Raw genomic sequence first — 25952 nt, 5'->3', positions numbered from 1 at the left:
GAAGTCATCTAATTTTGTAAAATGAAAGCTGACAGAGCTAAGCAAAATGTTTAGAGATAACGCTTAAACACACACAATATTTCTATATATATTCTATAATTGCCATCATTGTCAGTTTTCTAAACTGCTTTTGAGGTTTTAAAAAATGAACCTTCTCAATTTTACAACTGCCATGATTTTCATGGTAAAAAGTCTGACAACACCAGGTTTCGGTCCAACCGATTTATTTGATAGTGAATTCACTAGCTTTCGAGTTAGCCCCTTCGTCAGGCTAACTCGAAACCTGGACTGAAACCTGGTGTTGTCAGACTTTTTACTGCGTTTACCCCAGTCCAACGCCGACATATCCACATCATGATTTTCATTGCCCAGGGTAAAACAGAACAAAGAACAAAAACAGCCCAGGAAACAGGCCTTTCGGCCCAACGAGCCCGCACCGCCATCTCAACACCACCAGTCCCCCTCTCCACCCACGACCCTTGTCTAATGTTTTATGGCCATCCCGACTGAGGGAAACTGATTTAGGGACAATTTATTCCTGCCAATCAGCCTAACAGCACATCTCTGGGGTGTGGGAGGAAACCGGAGCACCCGGAGAAAACCCACGCAAGCACGGGGAGAATGCACAAACTCCCACAGACACCGGCCCAAATCCATGTGTCTGCACAGCAATCAGTGATAGTCACTGAACTGTCGTCTTGCCCAGTATCTGGTCCAGTTTAGGCACACACTAACGACATGAAGCACTAGGCCAATCTCGAACAACCAAGAGCAGCCCAAGTACGACCCATCGTGTGTATGCCCTTCGTTGGACACAAGGCGGACCGACTTAAAACCTGTGAATGAAAAGGGAAAAAAAAACATTATTATTGTACCATATCCATTTACCTTACCAGGGACGCCCCAATGCTAATCACCCTTATTTAAAACAATCTCCTATATCCACCCATCTCCAACCCACTCACGTGCCTAAGTTACTCTTAAATGACTCTAGCGTGTTTGCCTCCACCACCTTACCTGGCAGAGCATTCCATACCCCCACTACCCTCTGTGTGAAAAACCTCCCTCTAATATCTGTGTTATACCTCTCCCCCCTCACCTTAAGTCCATGACCCCTTGTCCTATGTGTCTCTACCATACGAAATAGCTTACCTCTGTTTACTCTATCTATACCCTTCATAATCTTATATACCTCTATTAGATCCCCCCTCAGTCGCCGTCTTTCAAGGGAAAAGAGCCCCAATTTCTTCAATCTTTCCTCATACGCCAGTCCTTCCATACCAGGCAACATCCTGGTAAACCTCCTCTGCACTCTCTCCAGAGTCTCCATGTCCTTCCGGTAGTAAGGCGACCAGAACTGGACGCAGTACTCTAAATGTGGCCTAACCAACGTTCTGTACAACTGCAACATTAGACTCCAGCTCTTATATTCTATACCCCTTCCTATAAAGGCTAACATACCACAGGCTTTCTTCACCACACTCTCCACTTGTACTGCCACCTTCAAAGACTTGTGCACTTGCACCCCCAGGTCTCACTGCGATTCTATACTCCTTATGGGCTTACCCTTTATCATATAACTCCCCCCTACATTATTCCGGCCAAAATGCATCACCTCACATTTATCCGGATGAAACTCCATTTGCCATGTATCTGCCCAATCTACCAGCCTATCAATATCCCGTTGTATTGCCAGACACTGCTCCTCACTGCCTGTCAATCCAGCCATCTTGGTGTCATCAGCAAATGTGCTGATCACACCACCTACTCCCTCTTCCAAGTCATTTATATACACTACAAAGAGAAGAGGTCCCAGTACTGAGCCCTGCGGCACACCACTAGTGACAGACCTCCAGCTAGAAAAGGGCCCCTCCACTACTACTCTCTGACGCCTCTTTGCAAGCCAGTTCTCTACCCATCCAGATACCTGGCCATGTATCCCATGAGCTTTAATCTTCTCTACCAACCTACCATGAGGGACTTTGTCAAACGCCTTACTGAAATCCATATAGACGACATCAACGGCTCGTCCTTCGTCGACTGTTTTTGTCACCTCCTCAAAGAATTCTACCAGACTCATAAGGCAAGACTTCCCCTTTACAAAGCCATGCTGCGTATCCTTAATCAGATCGCAACGCTCTAAGTGCTCATACATCCTATCCCTAAGAATCCTCTCCATCAACTTGCCTACCACTGACATTAAATTCACCAGCCTATAGTTACCCGGGCCATCCCTCCTACCCTTTTTAAACAACGGTACCACGTTCGCTATCCTCCAGTCCTCTGGGACCTCACCTGTGTCCAAAGAAGAGACAAAGATTCGCATCAGAGGCCCAGCAATTTCATCTCTCGCCTCCCTAAGCAGTCTAGGATAAATGCCATCGGGCCCCGGAGATTTATCGGTTTTAATGCTACCTAAAAGCCCTAACACTACTTCCCTCGTAATCAATAGATCTTTCAATTGGTCTACCGCTCCCTCGATGACTGTACCAGACATCAAGCCCCTCTCCTTCGTGAATACCAACGCAAAGTGTTCATTCATCCCCCATTCCCTCTGCCTCTAAGCACAATTCCCCACGTCTGTCCCTGAGAGGACCGATTTTACCCCAAGCCACCCTTTTGCTCTTAAGATAGGAGTAAAACGCCTTTGGATTCTCCTTGACCCTACCTGCCAAAGCCATCTCATGCCCCCTCTTTGCTCTCCTGACTCCCCTTTTGAGATCCCTCCTACTCTCTCTGTATTCCTCCAACGCTCTCTCCATTACTAGCTGCTTAGACCTGACATACGCCTCTCGTTTCTTCCTAACCAGATCTTCTATATCTCTAGTAATCCACGGCTCTCTAATCCTACCTTTCCCATCCTTTCTCCTAACCGGCACATGCCTTTCCTGCACCCATTGCAGTTTTCCCTTGAAAGACTCCCACATGCCTAACGTGGTCTTGCCTTCCAACCGCCTATCCCAGTCTGTATCCCTAAGCTCCTGCCTAATCCGGCTGCATCTAGCCTTCCCCCAATTTAGCACCCTTCCCTTAGGACAGCTCTCATCTTTTTCCATTCGTATCGTAAAGCATTGCATAGTCTGAGGTGCAGTCTTTCAGCTGAGATGGTCAAACAAGGCCCTGTCTTTCCCTGTAAAAGATTGCCATGTCATTACTTCAAAGAGTACAGGGAGTTCTCCTGGTGTCCTGGCCAACATTTATCCCTCAACAACACCTAAAATAGATTACCTGGTTATCGTCACATTTGGTATTTGAGGCCACACTATGTAAAAATTCCCTGTCATGTTTCATAAGGCTGTGTTTGCTGCCAATGTTACAGTCGAATCCAGAAAGGCACAGTCAATTCTGTTGCATCCTTATGTCACAGTGAGCAATGGTCTCAGCAGCAGTCAGGACCAAAAATGGTGCCACTCAAATAATCACAGCTCTGTTTCTCCCCTGTTTCAGCAACAGTCAAATCCATCCCCTTTTTGAAGATGTTTAGAACTTTAATGAATTATCTTTATGAATAATTACTTCACCAATATCTTTTTAAGAAAGACAAAAATCTTAAACCTTTATTTTGAAGCTGGTGTCAATATTAAATGCACTGGACAAATATGTCCATTGCATCATGGTTCGTATAGATAACTTATAATGCTGTTTTAAATATCTTTTAATGCCAGCATATTGAGTCTGAATTGGGGTGGGGGTGGTGTGTGTGTATGCATGTGTGTGCGCGCGTGCTGTCAGATGTAAATATACACAAACCAAAAAATACTGGCTGTAATTTACATACCACAGTCCATGCATGCTACACGTGAGCGATGCTACTTTCACCTAACACAACATTCCATAGGGCACGGGGCCAGAAAGTTTCTATTCAATTGCTGCCCTGACAAAGACTCTATATCTGGAACTTGGTCCTCCCTTTTCAGATACAAGAGACTTACTACGAGTTTTCAATATTTGGGCTTTTAGATTTCTTGTATTTGCAATTTTTCATATTTCAGTTAGCAGCAGAGCAATACAGTGGTCAGAAAAAAAGGGTTACTTTTGTTTTTATTGTTAAATTAGGCACATCATTGAAGTGTAATTTAAGAACAGGTTTGAAAGTCCAATCATGAAATAAGGAGTGCTTCATATAAAGTATTTAATGGCTCTTAATCAGCCAAACAATCTTGGTGTACTGGCAAGCTGAGCACAACAGAATTAGATCATTGGCATGCCGCACATGTACAGGAGTTAGTGGCTTCATAATGACAACAGTGACTATATTTCTAAGGGTTACTTAATTGGCTACAAAGTACTTTTGGTCATCTGGAGGTCATAAAGACACTATATAAATGAAAGGCATTGTTGATAAACAAGCTTGCCCGATTTACGAAGATTAACTAAATAAATCTGGTTCCTAACCATATCCCTTGATTTCTCTCACCAGGAATATACCTGTGGGCCAGTTATATGAACCATTTCGATGGTATTCTCTCATAACTTATTCCACAATTATAACTCTGGTTAAAGTAAATCCTTCTAACTTGCTTCTAAAATTCTAAATTTTAATTTAAAAACCCACAGCCTGGTTTTTGTGCCCTTTCCTATAATGAATAATTTTCAGGATTTAGTTTTGTTGCTTTTCTTAATAATCTTTGTAATCAGATCAGTGTGATATTCCCCTCTTTCCTAAAGAGCTCACCTTTTTTCCATAAATCCTGATCATCACTTTTTACCTCCTCATTCTCTCTAGAACAAAAGTTTTCTTCCTCTAAATAACTAATGAAAACAAGGCACAATACTCGTGAAGGTTTTGTCTGAGGTGAACAACACAAACTCACAATAAACAGTAACATTTTTAAAAACTCGTAGAAAACAGTGAGATGCTCACCCTTTTTCCACCAAATCTCTTCCCTTCATACAGTTCTCCCTGAGGTGTTTCCACTGTAACAGGCTACAAACATTCAAAGAAAAATTGATAATCAGTAACAAAGCACTTTTCCTTCAATTATTTTCTGATAGCAAAAACCAATACAAAAATCTGGACTTGAGCCAGACTGTGACACAGCTCGTGTTGTGAGCCTCATTCTGTCCCAAAGTTTCATTCCTTTTGATATTTTACAAAGAAATACATAGAGGATGTAATGATACAGAACATTCCTCTCAATGAGTCCATGTTGATGTTTATCTTGCACTTCAGCAGTAGTACTAATTCCATATGCTTACTCTGTTCATCAAATAGCTTCCTTTGTTTGCCTTCAACTAGCAATTTAATGCATTCTTAAATGTTGAGATGGTCTTTGCAAAAATCACTAACATTGGCACTGCACTTCCAGCCTCAGAAGCCCGTGTAAAAATGTTTTTCTTGCTCTTTATAATCCTTTATGTTAAATCTTATGTCCTCTTATGGTAGACCTCTCAACAACTAGAAACACAGGAGGCAATTCACCAACTCCACTGCACTTGGCGCAGATCACGCTGATCTCGGTGAATAGTGTGAGAGCCTAAAAATCGGTTGTGATTCTCCTGAACCCTGCCTAATGGCACAAACCAGATCGCTCCCAGAAAGAGAGAGTCAGATTAGCATATTTAAAGCAGTGTTTAAATAAGTATAAACCATTCAAGTCCCAGCGCACGGAATTCACCGGCTATTGGGCGCGACACAATAATGGTGAGAATCATTACTGGTCTCCACAAGCAGACACTTGGTGCAGTGGTCACACTGGGGAGGCCTGAAGGCTAATGAAGCCCTTGGATGGTCTGGGGCTTGACCAGGCGGTGCCCATCAAACAGTGGTCACCGGGCAGTACAACAGTGGCCAACAAGCAGCCACAAGCACCAACAATGCCAGGAATGTAGGGCCTGGGTGGGGGCTATGACAGGGGAAGGGTCATGCAGAGGTGGGTTATGTTGGGGATCCTGATAGGGGGAATGTCAGAGATCAGGCAGGGGGACCCATTGGGACGGCCCTGATGCCAGTGACCCATGTCAGGGAAAGGGGGAGAGAGACATGCCACTGCCAACATGAAAGCGGGGTCCCCAGTCTGTGCAGAGAAGGAGGGAGTTTCCCAGTGCACTAGAGATCAGGGCGCCCTTGCAAAACAGCAGCCGAGAGCTCTGAAGCCAGGCTCGCCGGCATGTTTAGACCCTTCCCCAGTATTAGTGTGGAACTCCCAAATTTCCCAAATCAAAAAGCCATCAAGTGTGGGAGGATTGTGGTGTGTCACACACCTGAGAAACCAGTGCAGATCATTCCATTACTTTCACCGTTATAACACTTGCATAGAAACTAGAAGCAGGAGGCCATTCGGCCCTTTGATCATTTTTGAATGATCAAAATGAATGATCATTCATTTTGATCATGGCTGATCATCAAATTCAATATCCTGATCCATCTTCCCCCCTCTTATCCCTTGATTCCTTTAGTACCAAGAGCTATATCTAACTTTTTCTCAAAATCACACATTTTAGCCTCAACTACTTTCGGTGGTAGTGAATTCCATAGATTCACCACTCTCTGGGTGAAGAAATTTTTCCTCACCTCAGTCCTAAAAGGTTTATCCTTTATCCTCAGACTGTGATCCTAAGTTCAGGACTTCCTCACCATAAGGAACACTTTTTCTGAATCCACCCTGTCTAACCCTGTTAGAATTTTATAAATTTCTAGACTTTTTTTGGTAAAATTTCACACAAAATGTTTTCAGTACTCTGCTCCAGCTCTTCATAATTTCAATCACCCCATAATATCATTTGTTTTAATGAAAACAGACCAAGGTTTTAGTTTTACCAAGAATGATAAATGATTACGAAACTAATCAGATTAAGTATCAAGCCAAATGCAATATGTTTCTTACCCAGCAGGCCTGATGTTCATGATTTCAAGACAAGTACAGCTGACAATCTTACCTTGAGTGGCAAGAAAGAAAGGGCATGTTCAATCAGCAATCTCATCAATCTCTTTGAATAGAAGATAAACTCATCTCGACTTGTATCTTTATTTCTGTTCATCAGCCAATGAAAAAGAATCAAAAAATTATATATGCAATAACATTTCTGAAACACCAACTGCATCATGTGAATTTTAAACAAAAATTAACTACAGATTACAGGACAATTTTGAAAATAATAATTGAAAACTGCAGACATTAAGTTACTCATCCAATTAAAGCAAAACTAAATCAAATTTAGTTATATAAAGAACAACGGAATGATGGGACAGAGAAATTAATTGAAGGCTAAACTGTAAACTTCAAAAAGCTTTAGCTCTGCAGTATCACTATCACCTGAGTCAAAAGATCACTGGTTCAATGCCCACATCAGAGAGTTGACGTGTGCAAATTGGCTGTCATGTTGCCCTTCATTATAACAGTGACCAAATTTTAAAATCACTTATTGATTGTGAATTACTTTAGACACACTGAGAATACAACGGGTAACATGTAAATTTAGGTCCTTTCTTTCTTTAAGTGGTCCAAACATGGTTAAATTACTGTTTTATAATTTGCACAGATTTATTTTCGATTAGGTGGCTATCTGAGTTTGGTAGAATTTGTTTACACACATATACCATTGCTTTGTATCCCACCTATCTAAATTCACACAGCTCGAGTATAAATTGGCAGAACTTCTGCTTATAAATTTTTAAGTGTATATAGGGGCACTGCTAGAATATGAACAGATAACAGTAATAAGACTTCATTGCTTGTCCAACTAATATCTCACTATACCTATTAAGGTATTGATTTTCAAGACTACGTGCACTCTAGTGGGAAGAATCCTGACACAGCCCCACACCCACCATCTGTTTATATGCCTACTTCTCAAGTTTGCTTTCATGAGCAGTTTGACTGATCCATCATTCACAATATCTTGGAATGGCTTTGACCCAACTAGTTTATGTAATGGATAACCAAACCTACAACAGAAGGTTGAGTTGTTTCTACTGGGCATGTTATCTTGAAGTCCTTTATCCTGATGTTACAAAAAAACTGATGAGGCTGATTCATGAACAGCAGAAACAAAGATCTCCTCACCACTGACATGACAAGCAACACAACTCACTACTGCCATCACCCTAACCAAAGTGTGAACACTCACCATGACCCACTGAAAAAAAATGCACAGAGCTTCAGATAAAGTTATTTGTTTCTTTTCAACCCAGTGGCACAGTGGTTCACACTGCTGCCTTACAGCACCATGGACCCAGGTTCGATTCTGCCCTGCACATTCTCCCCGTGGTTGCGTGGGTTTCCTCCGGCTGCTCCGGTTCACTTCCACAGTCCAAAGATGTGCATGTTAGATGGGTTGGCCATGCTAAATTGCCACCTAGTGTCCCAAGATGTGTAGGTTAGATGCATCAGTCATGGCAAATGCACGGGATTAAGGCAGGCATGTGGGCCTGGGTAAGCTGCTCTGTTGGAGAGTTGGTGCTGATTTGATGACCCAAGTTGTCTCCTCCTGCACTGCAGGGATTCTATGATTCAATCTAATCTCAGTAAAACATTAAGACCTGGATATATGAGGATGAAATCGCATACCTGACCTCAAAGATTCCATTTTCTAGCAACCAACAGCCAAAATATCAGCTATACTTTTTCATAAACTTGACAGGCACCTCCTTTTAGCAAGTGGATAAAAACAAATTACTGCGGATGCTTGAATCTGAAACCAAAAGAGAAAGTACTGGAGAATATCAGCAGGTCTGGCAGCATCTGTAAGGAGAGAAAAGAGCTGACGTTTCCAAGTCCAGATGACCCTTTGACAAAGCTAAAAGGCATAGAAAATGGGAGATATTCTATGCCCTTTTAGCTTTGACAAAGGGTCATCTGGACTCAAAACTTCAGCTCTTTTCTTTCCTTACAGATGCTGCCAGACCTGCTGAGATCCTCCAGTATTTTCTCTTTTGACCTCCTTTCAGCAAAGTGACAGGACCTACAGTGGCCAACTCCTTGATGGTTTGGATCCTTCAACCAATTGGTAACTGGGCCTTGGACTCAACAACAGCAGTAGTGCCTCATCAAACTATTCCTCCGTCAACAGAATGAATGATATGTCAGCAGTATTCTTCCCCTCTTGTTAAGGTACTCTGCTCTTATAAAATATACATTTCTTAAAAATGTTAAAGCACGTCTTAAGTTACCTGATAATTGTGTGTAGTCCTCTAACCTGTGGAGTGCTTTCAAGGACACTTAGCTTATCCGGCAGTGGTTGTCCTTGGTGGGCAGAGGCCAGGGCTGCTCTGTAGAAATAAAAAAAAGTTAGCACTATGAAAAATCTTTACCTTAAGCAACGCTTCTAATAAATGTAGAATCAAATCTTCTTAGCAGTACTGTTAGAGAATACTGCAAGACCATTCATTCGTCACAAACTATTTAAAACTAGTTTGCCAAACAGCAAAACCGCTGGCACTCAGTCTTTTTATCTTTGAAAGGATCATCCCAGTTAGGCTATTTCCATGAAATAGTCAGTAAAAACTTGCATCAAGCCTTTGCATTCAAATAATATCTTACATTAATTAAATTTCATATCAGAAGTTAAATTCTATAAACTTGATTAATACAATAGTCAATGGCGGTCCCAGTTATAATACCGCCCTGCCGGATCTATTTTCTAGTCACGTCTTCTGTAAGGTCTGTAAGCAGATATCAAGTGACAGTATTAGGCTCTGGCACAGCACTCCCACTATCCAATCACCTCTAAACGCTCGCTGTTGAGACTGATAAAAAAATGATAACATGTGGAATCGCATTTTAGCAAGGAGTCAATGCCTTTAGAAAAGGACATAATAGAGAAAATAAAAACTAACACTGAAAATGTAGCAACTACGTGTGTATTTATATACATACATGCAAAATTGTCTCAACCTTGCAGCTTTCTCATGTCAAAAAAGGGCATAATTTTAGCTGTCAGCAGAGGGCACTACACACCTATACCCAGTAGTGATTGCTATGCTTTGTATGCCGACTGTAGCCACTTTTACGTCTGACTGCAGATATGCGTACACATTTAACAAAGAAGTAATTTTTTTCTAATGCTAGATATTCCTAACATGTTTACAAATTGGATAAATGAGATTTTATTATGTGAAGATGAAGAATCTGACAAAGCATCACTTCCTAAAATCTTTATTTTCAGATTTGATAACACAATTTTCTTTTCAATAAATTTTGCATAGTTCCAAATGCAATATGCACAGTAAGGTCCACAGGTTTCCCCCACCCATTTAATGGCTATTCCCCTCAGTGCCTTGCATGCTGCTTCCCAATTTACAGGATGCCTAAAACTTCTCTTCCCCAGTCTTACCAACTCCCCACACTCTCCCAATGGACACTCGTTCCACAATCCCTTGATCTCTAGTCTCTGTTCACTCTAGCCCCACATCTTTCTCTCTCTCTCTCTCTCTCAAAATTCACCCTAGAAACCAATGTGCGCATGTGTATAGAGAAGCCAGAGTGACCATGAAGTCAGGAGAGGAAGGGTTTAGCAGGGCTGCTGCCGTGGTAGGTTTAAAAGGACAACATTCTCTCAGGCTGCTATCAACAGTGCCCAGGAGACTCCTGCCCAGGATTACCAACCATAATCCCTCACCATTATCACTGTCCATTTTTGTGTGCCAACATGTGTAGATTAGGGGGATTAGTGGGGTAAATATGTGGGGTTATAAGGATAGGGTGAGTGGGGGCCTGGGTTAGATGTTCTGTCGAAGAGCCGAATGGCCTTCTTCTGCACTGTAGGGATTCTATGACTTTCGGCCCCAACACCTCAAATGTAAAATAATCCTCTCTTTTTCCCCCATCATTGGCAGCAAGATTTCAGCCCCATAGATTCCATATTTTAAATTACCTCACGAAATCTCATCCATGTTCTCGCCATCTTTAAGATCCCCTTTAAAACCTACATCTTTGATCAAGCATTTGGTCATTCCCATCATCTTTGGCTGGGTGATCAATTTTTACCCTAATACATCTGAAATGCCTTTTGATATTTTTCTATGCTGAAGATGTTTCGTAAATGGAACCTGTTGCTATGTAGATGTTTAACAGGCAGACAATCGGAGTATACATGATAACAAAATGCACTTGTACTTGTGGAATTTTCGTTCTTAGTGCATGGTTTCCAACCTGCTTCAGCTTTTGCAAATAATTTATAAACAAACATCAATTGTCGCTTTGCTATGTAAGGTGGGTGAGTTAATCAGTTAGAGGTAACTGCATTCTGCAGAAAGTATTGCACTAAAAAAAATTGTAAATGGATTTGCCTGCCCCCGTGTCATGAGGTTAGAGTGATGTGCGCATTTTTATTCTGATTTGTTTCTACATTGGAGGACAATCTGAGATGGAATTGTTCTCTAAAATGATTTGTGAAAGAAATACATGCAAATAACTACTTCATACACCAATTATTCTATGTCTCAAGTGCAAGAAAAGCATCTTTAAATGGAATCCTGTATTTGAAATGCACAATTTTCTTTAAAGGGAGGAATGCAGCAAAAGATGGCCTCAATAGGTTTAATTTTTTGAATTCCAAAGCACTTTTTTAAAAAATCCATCAAGCATAAGAACCACCTTTTGACACACCTCAAAAAGGTGGTTCCTATTAACAGTAAGCCAGAGGAACAAAAAGCTACAGGAAAGAATTTCAATCAACAAACGTAACTACTAAACCAACGCATTAGGGAGGTCGATAGCTTCCTCACCTGTGATTGGTATCCTTGTACCCTGCACCCCCAAAGATTTCTCAAACCCCTTCATTTCCCAAATTAGTTTTCAGTGTCTTTTATCATTCCACTCCCAAAAAGCTCACCCATGGCCCATGATCTCTAACTGCTGGTTCCCTGTTTATTCCTCTCTCTCACTGCCAAAGCTCTTGGATTTTAGCTCCCTGCAGTTTTCATCTAAACTCACTCAATTAGTCGACTCTTGTTCAAAGTTACTGTGACTGACATGATAGCCCTCCTAGTTTCCCTCAACTGCTCTACAATTAGCCAACTCCTCTCCAGTATGGGGGATTGCATTTACATAGTTCCCCTTCTCTGTATTCCAATACAGCAAGCAAATCTCCTGAAATAACTTCACAACTTTCATATGGTCTATCAAGGATTTATCCTTAATTACATGTTACTCCTCTGAACATTATCTGTTCACACAAGTGACTACACATGTCCACTGATGTCATTAAGTTGAACTTATCCATGCTGGCTGGCTGTCTTTTGATATGAAATGGGTGCGACTCTCTCTCTCTTTAATGTTCCCAAGTACTAATGTCTAAAGTTTCCCTTGAATGATTTTTAACCATCATGTGCAAACTGACCATAATTTCTTATTAATTAATACATATTTAAACTAGTATAAACAAAGGAACTTAATGAAATCTGCAAATGATAAACCAGGGTAATTTCTCCTTAACAACTAAACACCAAAGAACAGCTTTACGATATACTTAAATACTTAAGATTCATTTCAGTATTCAAGAATTCATAAGTATTCATAAGAGCCCTCAAATAAATATAATTAGTTACACCACGTTTTTCAAAATTAAGAAAACACAATGAACACCAATTCTATTTAAACACATAATTTAAACACAAGACAAGACAAGCTAATACAGAATACCTTCAAAATTCAGCCCACACATATCTGGATACCAAACTGCTATGTTCACTCTGTTCTTTAAAGTTCACTCTGTTCTTTAATGTTCAAAACTTTCCAACTTATTAAAACTACTTGTGAGGAACGCCAAGACAAGAAACAACTTAAGAGGCAAAGAAGCCAAACAACAAGAAAAATAAAATTAACTGCAAATTAACATTTCAGGATTGAAAACAAAACTCAAAGTACACAAGTTGTCCTCACATATCCCAGCGAAGTTTCCTCTGTTCAGTTCAGAATTATTCAATGCGAGACAATTGATGAAATAGTCATGGACAGAAAGAGAAGACATCTATATTAGGTGCTAGCACAAAGAAAAGCACATATGAAGTGATAAAGCATTAGGGAGCTGTCCAAAATTCATTTTTAAAATGAGACATTTCTGGAAAGAGAAAGAGACCAATTTCCTGATATAGCCTATTAAATTTTGTAAAGAAATCAGAAGTAACATCATCTCTCTTTCCCATCCCCCAAATTTCAGATTCAGGAAAATCAATCATAAAATCCTTCAGGATATAATTTTCTCTATGTATTCGGTTTCATGAAAACACACCAATTTTATAGTAGGTGCTAGTCAGTGTTTCATACAGTTCCTCATTAAATGCAGGAGTTATATTAAAAAAATGGTATTACTTCACAATCACAAGTTTTTTTTTAAATTTGCTGCTGGGTGTGGGCAATACATGTAAGGCTGCATTAATTGCCCATTTCGAGTATTCTAAAGAGAAGAACGATATGACATTTATTTTGGACACAACCCAAGTGCTAGTTATTTTGATGGTATTTTGCAATTTTGTAGGTGCTACTTATAAATTATGTATATTTTACTGGAGCACAAATGCAAATTAGGTTGTTTATAACATGATTATTTATAACCTATGCTGGTGGAAAAGAATGATATTTCTGCATCAAGGAAGTATAAATTTATGACATAAATACAACATTCAAACCTAATTTACAATATTCAGATATATACATTTAGAAAATGTTCAGTTACATTAAATAAATTTGATTTATTTCAAAGCAAAACAGATTTAATGATCATTTTTAGTTAGTTTGGGCAGAATACAGCATTTCTTTTGACACTTAGCATAGGCAATTAATTTTGAACATAGAAAACAGGTATTTGCGGCTGAAAACATACCATTGAAATAACCAGTATCTGTAATTGGCTCTTGCATTTAAATATCTTGGCATGTTATTAAAAAGGGAGGAGGAGGCATTTGAAACAATGACAGACTGAGGCACAGAAACTCCAGTCAGGTGAAATTTTAGTCTTTTTTGAAAGGCCATCAGTGGTGCCTATGGCTTCATCATGTTCCTTCTCCCTTTTTTCAGGCTCAAAACATCACTCTTCTTGTCATACCTTACAGTGATTTCACGCTGTGGTGATTACAGTAAATTCGTTCAGGATTTATCAAGTATTTCATTACCACACATGGGAGGAAAGAAATAAAAATGAAAGTCATTCTCATTTACGGGATCATTCAATATCAAGCTGCAACTGTTCAAGTACAAAAAAGCAATCTGTGTGCATTTTGCCATGAATAAAGCTCGTCTTCACTTTCTTTTTGATTGATGTTATGAGGAAGGATATTCTTCCTAAAATATTCCATTATATATTACTTGGTATTGGTTTGAGTGGTAGCATACTGAACATACATGATGCAAATAATTTTTTTTTAAAACCAGAATGCATATTCTAATATGGTCTGTGGCTGCTTTGTTTAGTATCAGGAAAGGTGGGCATGGAACCTGATGATAATGGTATGTTTGAAAATCTTAAAACAAAAGCTTAAAGAGCGGCAGACAATGAGGGGTCAATGTTCTACGGAGGAGAATAATGCCAGTGTTGGAGACTGGTGGGATGGTGGTGGTGGCAGCGGCAGCGGTGGTGGGGGAGCGCATTAATGATGTCAATTGCTATGTGGCCAGGAGCTGGATAGAGAAAATAGGAGGCACATCTCAAAACAAGCCTGCTGAGAGCCTGGGGAGAAAAACAGAAGAGAGGGAAGCAGCATAGCAATCGTTGATCAAGGCTGGTCAAGATGAGAACTACAACCATCATCACTTAGTGGAAAGGAGAGCTCGGTGAGATGTATTGAAAATGTCAGAAAAACTACATCTGTTTTGTGTCCTTGATGTTAAATTTTGCATGGTAATTTCAGAAACAGTTTAAAGGAGGTTGTCTTTATGTGATTTTAATCCAAGGGAATCTGGTCTCCTGCCATCCACTTTGGCAATGTGATTAGGATGCTGAATGAAGACATTTATAACTGTTCTAGCAACAGATATTATGACAATACTGTTCATCAGTTCTCAAAGCTTTGCTTTATTTGAGAATTCAATTTGTTCCAGCCTCATTCTGGCTAATTTCCAGCCTTTGAATCTTCATATCAGAAGCACAACAGCAAAAAATCTATTATTGTATTTTTTGATTAATTAGCAAGGCAATTACTAATTCACAATATGAATTAGACCTCCTTAAGAATTCAGATTAGAAAACTGCATGCAAATAATCTGCTATATTAGCCATTTTAATTCTTTCATGGGATGTGAGCATCACTGGCTAGGCCAGTATTTATTATCCATCACCATTTGCCTTTGAACCTTCTAGGCCATTTCAGAAAGCATTTAAGAGTCAACCACATTGCTGTGAATCTGGATCACATGTAGGCCAGATCGGGTAAGACAGCAGACTTCCTTCCCTGATAAACATTAAATGAACCAGATGGGTTGTTATGACAAATCAACAATGGCTTCACAGATATTAGACTTTTAATTCCAGGCTTTTTTTGTGGTGTTGGGCTAGATTTGTACATTAGTGAGAGAAGAGCATAATTCATGGCAAATATCTTAGTCGATGTAACAATTTAATTGTGAACAAGTAATAATGAAAAGTGTTACTGCAATTTTCAAAATAAAAGATTAGGCATGCAAGAAAACAGTGTTTTATTAAATATATGCATATTAAGTAAAGGAAAAATACAGACAGAAAAGATTAACAATTTAAAATAGTCACGAGCCATACCTACCTTTTCAAGTTGACTGTGGACATGCTGGACAATCAGGTCAAGAGCAACAAAGTTTTCTCCACCTGATGAAATAGACAGAATGTAAACTTGAAATCTGACAAACACATGGGCCCACATGATCAGCAATAAAGCGATGATGCTTGCTGCTGATCTTAACAGAAGATATACATAAAGAACCAGCAAGGTGTGTGAAATGGCAGTAATTTCATTCTGGCGCCAATCAACAGCAACTTGGAGCATCTAGTAACAGTGATGTTATTAAGCAGGCTAAGCAATCAATTGCATTAAAGCACTGAAGAAATCTCACAGACAGCAAACAAGGTTTCACAATTACTTTTTGATAATTTAACTGAAAGCAAAATAAAGATTGGGAGGTTCACATCGGCTTCACGTAGAATTTGAAATATTGTAAATTTTAAAAAATGTTTCTTTTTAAAATTCTATGGAATTTTTTAGCATGGAATGGAGAAATTTGACATTCCGCAAATATAGAATTAATTTTTCATGGCCAGAGAGATTATTTATCAATAATTACGACTTAGTATACCATTAAAAACTCATGTATACGTCATTCACCATGATTCAATGCTTTCAAGGGATTTTACAACAAAAATAGACTGTAAAATATGAAAACTCGTGAATTCAGTGATGACAATTTGATTTCCATTGTGAGGACTTCAATCGTATATCCTTTGATGAAGTGGTGAAACACTAATAGCAACTACTAAATTCATGTTTAATGACATGTATACTGAAACCAGAGCTTACATCAGCTTCACAGAATAACAGTGGTGAACATTTACAATTTTGCCATAATTGCATTGCAAAATCCAGGACAATAATTCAGTTAGATCGGCTGACTGTTCTTATTTTTAAGTTACAACATGCAACCAATCGAGTGACAACAGATACATGAACATTTTTTTGAAACTGAAGTTAAAAAAATTTGGTGAGCAAATACGTGGCAGCATAACCACTATCCATTAACCCAATCTTCCAAAAGACAGATCAAGTATAATGTCAAGATTCTAGGAAGATTTGTGCACATGGCTCAATCTAGAACCACTCGCATCTTCCATACATACAAAAGAATAGTTTATCTTGAAAAGTCAAAAGGAATCAAAATGCTGACTACATGGAAAAAAAAATAGGACCATGACATTTCAGATAGATGATACCATAAGTGAAGGCCGATTATACGGTCCCATCATACTGGCAACAGAACAGCCTGGTTTTCAAGCACAAGTAACATGATGACTTTGCAACATCAATTAAATTGTTAAGAGTATACCCTCTGAATACACTGACCCAGATGCAGTGAGTACAATTTAAGTGTGGCTTGCAATAAGGATTGCTGAGGTAATTTAGAGATAAAATAACCTCAGAGATAAGAGGTCTTCCAGACTTCAGAAAGAATGAAAATAGTTTCAAGATATTTAGCACACTTTTCAAAGGCTATGTGGAAGAAATCCCAGTTAACTGTATAGATGATTCTTACCTCGAGGAACTACAATGTCTGACAGCTGTACAGTTGGCTCTATGTACTGCTCAAACGCAGGCTTGACAAATTTGTTGTACTGTTTGATGACGCCAACTATGTCCCGACCCCTTTCGGATATGTCCCGTTTTAAGCGTCGGACAAGTCTAATGTCAGAGTCAGTATCCACAAAAACTTTCATATCCAAGAGCTGAAGACAAAGGCAAAACTTATAATTCAAAAGAAATTCCATCATTTTGAAGTAGCGAAAAGTCTACCATGTTTTAACTTACATTGCCACAATATTGTTTCTACTGAAACCCAACAATACAAAAATACTTCACCTCTATAATAGATGCAAAGGAGGGTCAATGGGTTAACTAGCGAATAGAAAACAAACCAGAATCATAAAATGATACAGGAGGACATCTGTTCTAACAAAATATGTTTGATGCATTATTACCATTAATTATTATACCCCGCAAATGATCCACGTAGGTTTTGAATTATTCATGAAAATTAGCAAGTTTGCACAAATGCTGCTTTTTTCATCTTCCTTGTCCATAAAGATAATTTTGTAACAATTTCAGCAAGGATCATTGGATAGTAGTAACCAGAAACTTGTGTTTTTTTCCCCTCTTCCTACCCAGGAAAAGAGATGACACATATCAATGTTAATTATTATTACATAGCACATTATTAATTTTTGCAGTTTCATTAATAGGAAAAAAACTGCATCATTTTTGAATTGTCTTCTTATAACAAGGAAAAATCAAATTAGATAAACCATCTTTGCATATTATGACATAAATAGTACATCCCCTTCAACTTCCCCCCACCACCACATCTTGTATCGTGCATTAATCAACAAAATCTCTTTGTGATTTTCTTTTTAAGTTATCTTGCACTGCACAAGTAAGAAATGTACATTTACCTACGGCTTTCTATTCATATCAGTGAGTCTTTAAACCAGGTCACTTGACACTCACATACGCAGTTCTTATTCCTATCAAAATCATGTTGTGGATGCAATGAACCAATTTTAACTTTAATAACACATGCAATGAGCAAATAGTCATCTAAGTCCATCAGAGGAAAAATATCCAATATGCTATTTGTCCTAGCAACAATGGCTTTTGATGGGCAGTAATTATTAAAAATTTCAATCTCAGTGTAGGAATAAATATTATTCCAACCTATAATGAAAAAAAATCATTCATGGATTTAAGAGGTAATGCTAAGCTTGCTATATAAATTTCCCTCTTGTTATCTGTGCCATGAGATTTGATTTATCATTTAGTTTTGTACAAGCAGCTAAGGCTGGACTTGTTATTAAAATCTGAAGTAAAGTGATATAACCACATAATTATTCTATTGATTGTAATACTCATTTTAACACTCATGTTAATCATACATAGAATCCCTACAGTGCAAAAAGTGGTCATTCGGCCTATTGGGCCTGCATAATCCTACCCAAGCTCTATCCCCATAATCCCCCTGAAACTAAGGGGCAAATTTAGCATGGCCAATCATCCTAACCTGCACATCTTTGGAGTGTGGAAGAAATCTCAGCACCCAGAGGAAACCAACCCATACAGACACAGGGGAAATGTCTGTGTGGAGTTTGCATAGTCATCCGAGGCTGGAAACGAACCCTGGTCCCTGGCGCTGAGAGGCAGCAGTGCTAACCACTGTGCTACTGTTTTGCTCAAAATATATGGAATTTTCAAATGATTTAATTCACAATAGTTAATTTAATTTCTGGAAAAACTCATCTGAAGTGACCTTTGAGCCTGTAAGCAGGTTAACCCAGACTTTCCTGACTAGGGATAATTTAATCATGCCTAATACAGTAATCATTGTTTTAAGCTTTTTGTGTTTATAAGAAAAAACAGTCTGGAATCCTTTTGGGTTGTTGAACTATCCTTCGGTCAAAGATGACACTTATACTGAGTTTACCCTTCCTGTAGTAAGGTACACTTTAATTACGCTTTCTGGTAAAATTAGAAGCAAGTTATTGTGGATGCAATAAGAAAAACAGCAGTTAAGCGAATTGGTTGTGCTTTATCTTTTTGCCACAGTTCACAATTCTTTCTCTTGGCTTCAGTTGGGCAAATGCTCTCAATTACCCGAAACCCAAGAAAGAATGCTTTTAGGATGGCTAGATATATTTTTATCAGATGTGTGAAGTTGCTTAATGCGGATAAGTAAGTTGAATTTAATCATAGTAACTAGTTATATCAGAATTATAATTAAGTTGTAAGTTAGCTTCTGACTTTAGATAGAAGTTTGCTGCAACCTTGGTAGCTGACTTCAAATTTGCTACAGTAGTAAATTCCTCATTTGCACACTGACTGGGGAATGTTGTATGTTGTAAGGAGGTGGTGAATCTTGATGACTGCTGGATTGAGTTAAAACAGTTCTGTTTGCGGACCTGGCATATTGGTATATAAACTTCGAGTAACAATCATGTTTCTGTAATTTTAGATTGACTATTATTTCACTTATCATTAACAACATTGCATTTGATTTGAAAATAGTTAAATGTTCTTTATTGTTACCTAATAGTAACTGTTGAATAGGGAAAAGATAAACTGAGGGTAAACTAGCAAGTAATATAAAAATGGACAAGAGCCTCTTTAAATATATAAAAAGGAACAGCAAGGCCAAAGTGAACATAGGCCCCTTAGAAAATATTCCCTTAGGGAAAATAACAGACAAGTTAAAGAAATACTTTGCATCAGTCTTCACAGTGGAAAACACTAATAACGTTCCAAAAATGTTAAATAATCAAGGGAGAGGGTACAAATACAATAACAACCACTCAAGAAAAAATGCTAGGGAAAGTAATGGGGCTAAGAGTTGATAAATCCCCTGGACCTGATGGATTGTATCCCAGGTTATTAAAGGAAGTAGTTGCAGAGATAATGAATGCCCTGACAGTGAACATCCAACAATCCTTAGATCTGGAAAAGTGCCAGAGGATTGGAAAACTGTGAACGTAACACCTTTATTCAAAAAAGGAGGGAGACAAAACATGTAACTATAGGCCAGTTAGTTTAACTTCTGTCAATGAGAAAATATTAAGAATCCATTATAAAGGATGAAACAGTAGAGCATTTAGAAATACATAATATAATCAAGCAGAGTCAGCATGGCTTTGTGAAGGGGAAATCAGGCCTGACAAATTTCTTTGTATTCTTTTGAAGTGGTAGCAAGCAAGTTAGATAAAGGGGAAATCAGTAGGTGTAATATACTTGGATTCCCAAAAAATGTTTGATAAGGCATCACACAAAAGGCTTCTTAATAAGAGCCCATGGTGTTGGAGTAGTATATTAACATGAATAGAGGATTGGCTACAGAACACAGAGTTGGAATAAGAGGCGCATTTACAAAGTGGCAACCTGTAACTAGTGGAGTGCCACAGGGATTCATGCTGAGTCCACAATTCTTAACAATATATATTAATGACTTGAATAAGAGAAATGAACATCCTATTGCTAAGTTTGCAGATGATACAAAAATTGGTGGGAAGTATTGAGAATGACAGTCTGCAGAGGGATATAGACAGGTTAGGTGAGCAGGCAAAGAATTGGCAGATGGAATACAATATAGAAAAATGGGAAGTCATGCACATTTGTAGGAAGGATAAAGGAGCTGAGCGTTATTTAAATTGAGAAAGACTGCAGAAAACTGGACCACAGAGATTTAGAAGTCCTCATGCATAAGCTAGCATGCAGTTCAGCAGGTAATATGGATGGCAAATGCAATGTTGGCCTTAATTTCAAAGGGAGTGGAGTATAAAAATAGGGAAGTCTTGCTAAACTATCCAAGGCACTAGTTAGACCATATCTGCAATATTGAACAGTTTTGGTCCCCTTATCAAAGGAAAGATATACTGACATTGGAACTGTCCAGAGAAGGTTCAGTAGGTTGATTCCCCAGTATGGAGGAATTTTATGAGGAGTGATTATGCAGGTTGGGCCTGTAGACACTGGAGTTCATAAGAAAGAGAGGTGACATTATTAAGATACAGCATTCTCAGGGGGCTTGACAAGGGAAGTGCTGAGAAAACACTTCCTCTTGTGGAAGAGTCTAGAACCAGAGGGTATAATCTCAGACTAAGGGTTGCTAATGTAAAACAGAGAGGAGGAGGAATTTATTCACTCAAAGGGTAGTGAATATGTGGAAATCTTTACCACAGAGAACTGTGGAGGCTGGGTTGTTAAGTATGTTCAAGGTGGAGATGGACAGATTTTTAATCAGTAAGGGAATCGAGGTTTATAGGGATAAGTTGGGAAGATGAAGTTGAGTATATATCAAATCAGCCATGACCTTGTTGAATGACACAGCAGACAACATGGGTTGAATAGCCTAGCCTACTTCTGTTCCAATGTCTTATTTACATCGATCCATTGCCATCAAAAGATAAATTCACGGGTGAAGAGAAAGAACAACTCATAATGGTTTTGGAGTGTATTAGATCATATGCCACCATTAGTGCATGAAAGTAGTACATCATTTTAATTCCATGACAAAGAATATAGACTGCAAAATACAAAATGAAAATTCAGCTCTTGTACTGAATTTAGAAGACTATATGATATGATACAACGACCACATTGAATTTTTGTATACACCTTAAACTTCCAAATAAAAGGAATGAGGACTTCACTGTTTAAATGGAATGATAAGCAGTTCAGCAGAAAGATATTTTATGTAGAAAACTGTGCATATGATAAGAATACAGAATTTACATCATTCTCATTCTATGAATTATTAGGTCTTCAATTTTGAATTCAATGGTGTTACATTTCAACTTAAGAAATTCAGCGCATTAAGTTCCAGAAACCTATTAGTATTATTCATTTCAACACACTACCACTTAGTATTAGATACAGTAGCCTTTAATGGATTATGATGCAGTTTTTGTTTATTGTAACAAAAAAAAGCTGTGTACCTTTAGGAGTTCCTTGTTGGCAAATGCAAGAATTCCTTCAAAGATCACAACATTTGCTCCATACACTGTTTTCTATAAAACAAACAAAAGTTAGTGAACAGCACACATTGCATTATAGATTATAGACATAGCGAACTAACATATTGCATTGTAGGCTATGTTGCGGACTACCACAAATTAAAGCAGATAGTTTATTTTAACAAATGGCTGTCAAGCAGTGGCTGCCATGATGGCGTGGGGAAGTGATTAAAACATCCCCTTACCGCCTCTGAAACTGAATGGAATCTAATGTAAATGAATGTCCAAGCACAGGGGGTTTGAATTTAAGAGCTGTGGGGTTATGCTGCAACTATACTGGACCTTGGTGAAACCACATTTGGAATACTCCGCGCAGTTCTGGTCACCTCACTATAAGAAGGATGTGGAAACACTGGAGAGAGTACAGAGGAGATTTACCAGGATGCTGCCTGGTTTGGAGGGTAGGTCTTATGAGGAAAGGTTGAGGGAGCTGGGGCTTTTCTCTTTAGAGCGGAGGTGGTCAAGAGGCGACTTAATAGAGGTTTATAAGATGATGAGGGGATAGATAGAATGGACGTACAGAGACTATTTCCTCAGGTGGATGTAGCTGTTATTAGGGGGCGTAACTTTAAGGTTCATGGTGGAGGTATAGGAGGGATGTCCGAGGTAGATTTTTTACTCAGTGGTTGGGGTGTGGAACGCATTGCCTGCTGTGATAGTGGAGTCGGACACTATAGGAACTTTCAAGTGGTTATTGGATAGGCACATTGAGCACACCAGTATAATAGGGAGTGGGACAGCTTGATCTTGAGTTCAAACATAGCTCGGCACAACATCGAGGGCCGAAGGGCCTGTGCTGTACTGTTCTATGTTCACTGGCTGCCATGGTATGGGGCAGTGGTTAGAACACCACCTTTCTACTTCTGACATTGAATCCAATCTAATGTAAATGAGAGGTAAGAATTTCTGCTTAATTTGTTGGCCAAAGAATATACGTTGTGTGTGTATATTGGATTATGGGCACTTATTTCACTCCACCTGAAAGTAATCACTTTTTAGCGTATGAAATTGAAACTGGTTACTCAAATATTAATGGCAGAATTTCCAACCTCCGACTGGTGGACCACTTACAAATATTGTGACTTTAATCTTTGATGTTTTTTCCCAGCTAAATACTATGGTCAAAGAAGTTAGTCCTTAAAATTGGACAAGCTATTCTCTTTCAAACATATTTCCTCTTAAGAATAAGAAATTTTAAGAATTTATCCTAATTTGGTCCAATATTCCAGAATCCACAAATGGAAATTTAACAATTTAACTTTCAAGTATAATACTAAATATTTTCTATTATATATAATGTACAAACTTTATTAAAAAACAGACACAAAAAGAGAACTATGGACTTCAGACCTGATATTAATGCGAACACTGTGCGGACAATAAAATTTCAATGCTTGAAAAAATTGTTGAAATGGAATCAATCATTAAAATCATTTTGATCAACCAGGCCATTTGAAATCTAAAAATGGCAACATAATAGCCAAATGTGGATAAAGAATTATATTAGAAAATAATCAGTCCATTTTACAAATATTCCATTAATTTACCTTTTGCTCACATAAAGAAGAACTACAATCTGCATAAAGGTTTATTATGCACAGGGCAGCACAATGGCACAGTGATTAGCCTCACAATGCCAGGTACCCTGGTTTGATTCTGGCCTCAGTTTACTTCAGTTGAATCCGTCATCAAAGAAGAAATAGCGAAGCACCTAGGAAAGAATGGTTTGATCAAACAGACGCAGCACGGATTCATTAAGGGGAAGTCGTGTTTGACAAATTTATTGGATTTCTATGAGGATGTGACTAGTGTGGTAGACAGAGGGGAACCGGTGGATGTGGTGTTTTTAGATTTCCAAAAGGCTTTTGATAAGGTGCCTCATAAAAGGTTGCTACAGAAGGTTAGGGTGCACGGAGTTGGGGGTAAGGTGTTAGCATGGATAGAGGATTGGCTGTCTAATAGGAAGCAGAGAGTTGGTATCAATGGGTGCTATTCTGGTTGGCAGTTAGTGACTAGTGGAGTGCTGCAGGGATCGGTGCCACGGGCTCAACTGTTTACCATTTATATAGATGATCTGGAGGAGGGGGCTGAGTGTAGGGTGACGAAATTTGCTGATGACACGAAGATGAGTGAAAAAGCGAATTGCACGGAGGGAGTGGAAAGTCTGCAGAGAGATCTGGATAGGCTGAGCAAGTGGGCGAGGACCTGGCAGGTGGAGTATAATGTTAGCAAGTGTGAGGTTATCCACTTTGGCAGAAATAATAGTAGAAAGGATTATTATTTAAAAGGCGAAAAGCTGCAGCATGCTACAGTGCAGAGGGACCTGGGGGTCCTTGTGCACAAGTCGCAAAAACCCAGTCTGCAGGTGCAGCAGGGGATCAAGAAGGCAAATGGAATGTTGGCCTTTATAGCAAGGGGGATAGAATATAAAAGTAGGGAGGTCTTGCTACAACTGTACAGGGTACTGGTGAGGCCGCAGCTGGAGTACTGTGTGCAGTTTTGGTCGCCGCACTTGCGGAAGGATATATTGGCCTTGGAGGGAGTGCAGAGGAGGTTCACTAGGCAGATACCGGAGATGAGGGGGTTGGCCTATGAAGAGAGACTAAATAGACTGGGTCTGTGCTCGTTGGAGTTTAGAAGGGTGAGGGGGGATCTTATAGAGACATATAAGATAATGAAGGGAATGGGTAGGGTAGAGGTAGAGAGATTCTTCCCGCTTAGAAAGGACAGAAGGACTAGAGGACACAGCCTCAAGATTGGGGGCGGGGGGGAGGCTGCGTTTAGATTGGAGTTGAGGAGGAACTTCTTCACTTAAAGAGTGGTGAATCTCTGGAATTCTCTGCCCGTTGAAGTGGTGGAGGCTACCTCGTTAAATATATTTAAGTCACAAGTAGATAGGTTTCTGATAGACAGGGGAATTAAGGGTTACGGGGAGAAAGCAGGAAAGTGGAACTGATCCACTTCAGATCAGCCATGATCTTACTGAATGGCGGGACAGGCTCAAAGGGCTAGGTGGCCTACTCCTGCTCCTATTTCTTATTTCCTATGTTATGTTCTTACTTTGTATGGAGTTTGCACATTCTCCCTGTATCTGCGTGGGTTTCCTCTGGGTGTTCCGGTTTCCTCCCACACTCCAAAGATGTGTAGGTTAGGTTAAGTTAATTGGTCATTTAAAATTACCCCTTAGTGCCAGAGGACTAGCAAGATAAATACTTGGGGTTACGGGGATAGGGCCTCGATGCAGTGAATGGCCTACTTCTGCACTGTAGGAATTCAATAATTCTACGTACTATAACAGTTAATGTAATAAATGCTAAATAAACAATTACAGCTAATCAACTATTTTCCAGCAAATGGTAATAGTGTTTAACAACTTGCGTCATTATTGGCTGATTCCTTACCTTCAACTTCCTGAATCATTAAAAATATTTTTAACATACTTTGTCTGCTATGAACACATGCTATCAAGTTTCAGGACCACATAAAGATTCTCAGAGTACAAAAGTGTATAAAAGTGAGATGTTGCTGCTACTGTAAAAAGCATTATGGAGACTATATTTAGAATATTGTGTACAGCTTGGTCTCCTTACCTGAAGGGGCATTTAGTATACTACAGTAGATTGATTCCAGAGATGCAGGATTTGCCTTACAAAGTGAGATTGGCAGCTTAGGCCTATACTCCCTTCAGTTTTGAAGAATAAGAGGACATCTAATTGAGGGGTACTAGATGATAAAGGAGAGTAACAAAATAGGCATGGAGAGGATGTTTCTTCTTGTAGAGC

At 39.1% G+C, this 25952-nt stretch overlaps 1 protein-coding gene across 2 annotated transcripts in view; it reads right to left on the bottom strand.

Annotated features, from left to right (window-relative positions):
* Positions 1-25952, bottom strand: part of LOC145344943 (uridine-cytidine kinase-like 1) — an 81286-nt gene that overhangs the window by 22760 nt on the left and 32574 nt on the right. The window contains exons 5-11 of one of the 2 annotated variants that reach the window (XM_080192315.1): positions 22093-22164; positions 17154-17343; positions 15656-15717; positions 13987-14003; positions 9113-9211; positions 6880-6973; positions 4865-4927 (exon numbers count right to left, since the gene is read on the bottom strand). In XM_080192315.1, the coding sequence (XP_080048441.1) occupies positions 4865-4927; positions 6880-6973; positions 9113-9211; positions 13987-14003; positions 15656-15717; positions 17154-17343; positions 22093-22164 (597 nt within the window). Of the gene's footprint in view, positions 1-4864; positions 4928-6879; positions 6974-9112; positions 9212-12824; positions 12845-13986; positions 14004-15655; positions 15718-17153; positions 17344-22092; positions 22165-25952 lie in introns of both variants that reach the window. The other variant, XM_080192314.1, reaches the window with a different exon arrangement.

This window comes from Carcharhinus amblyrhynchos, chromosome 7 (assembly GCF_965287045.1).
Source record: "Carcharhinus amblyrhynchos chromosome 7, sCarAmb.v2.hapA, whole genome shotgun sequence".
In the NCBI taxonomy this organism is placed as follows: Eukaryota; Metazoa; Chordata; class Chondrichthyes; order Carcharhiniformes; family Carcharhinidae; genus Carcharhinus; species Carcharhinus amblyrhynchos.
This window is presented reverse-complemented; position numbering and strand designations above follow the sequence as displayed.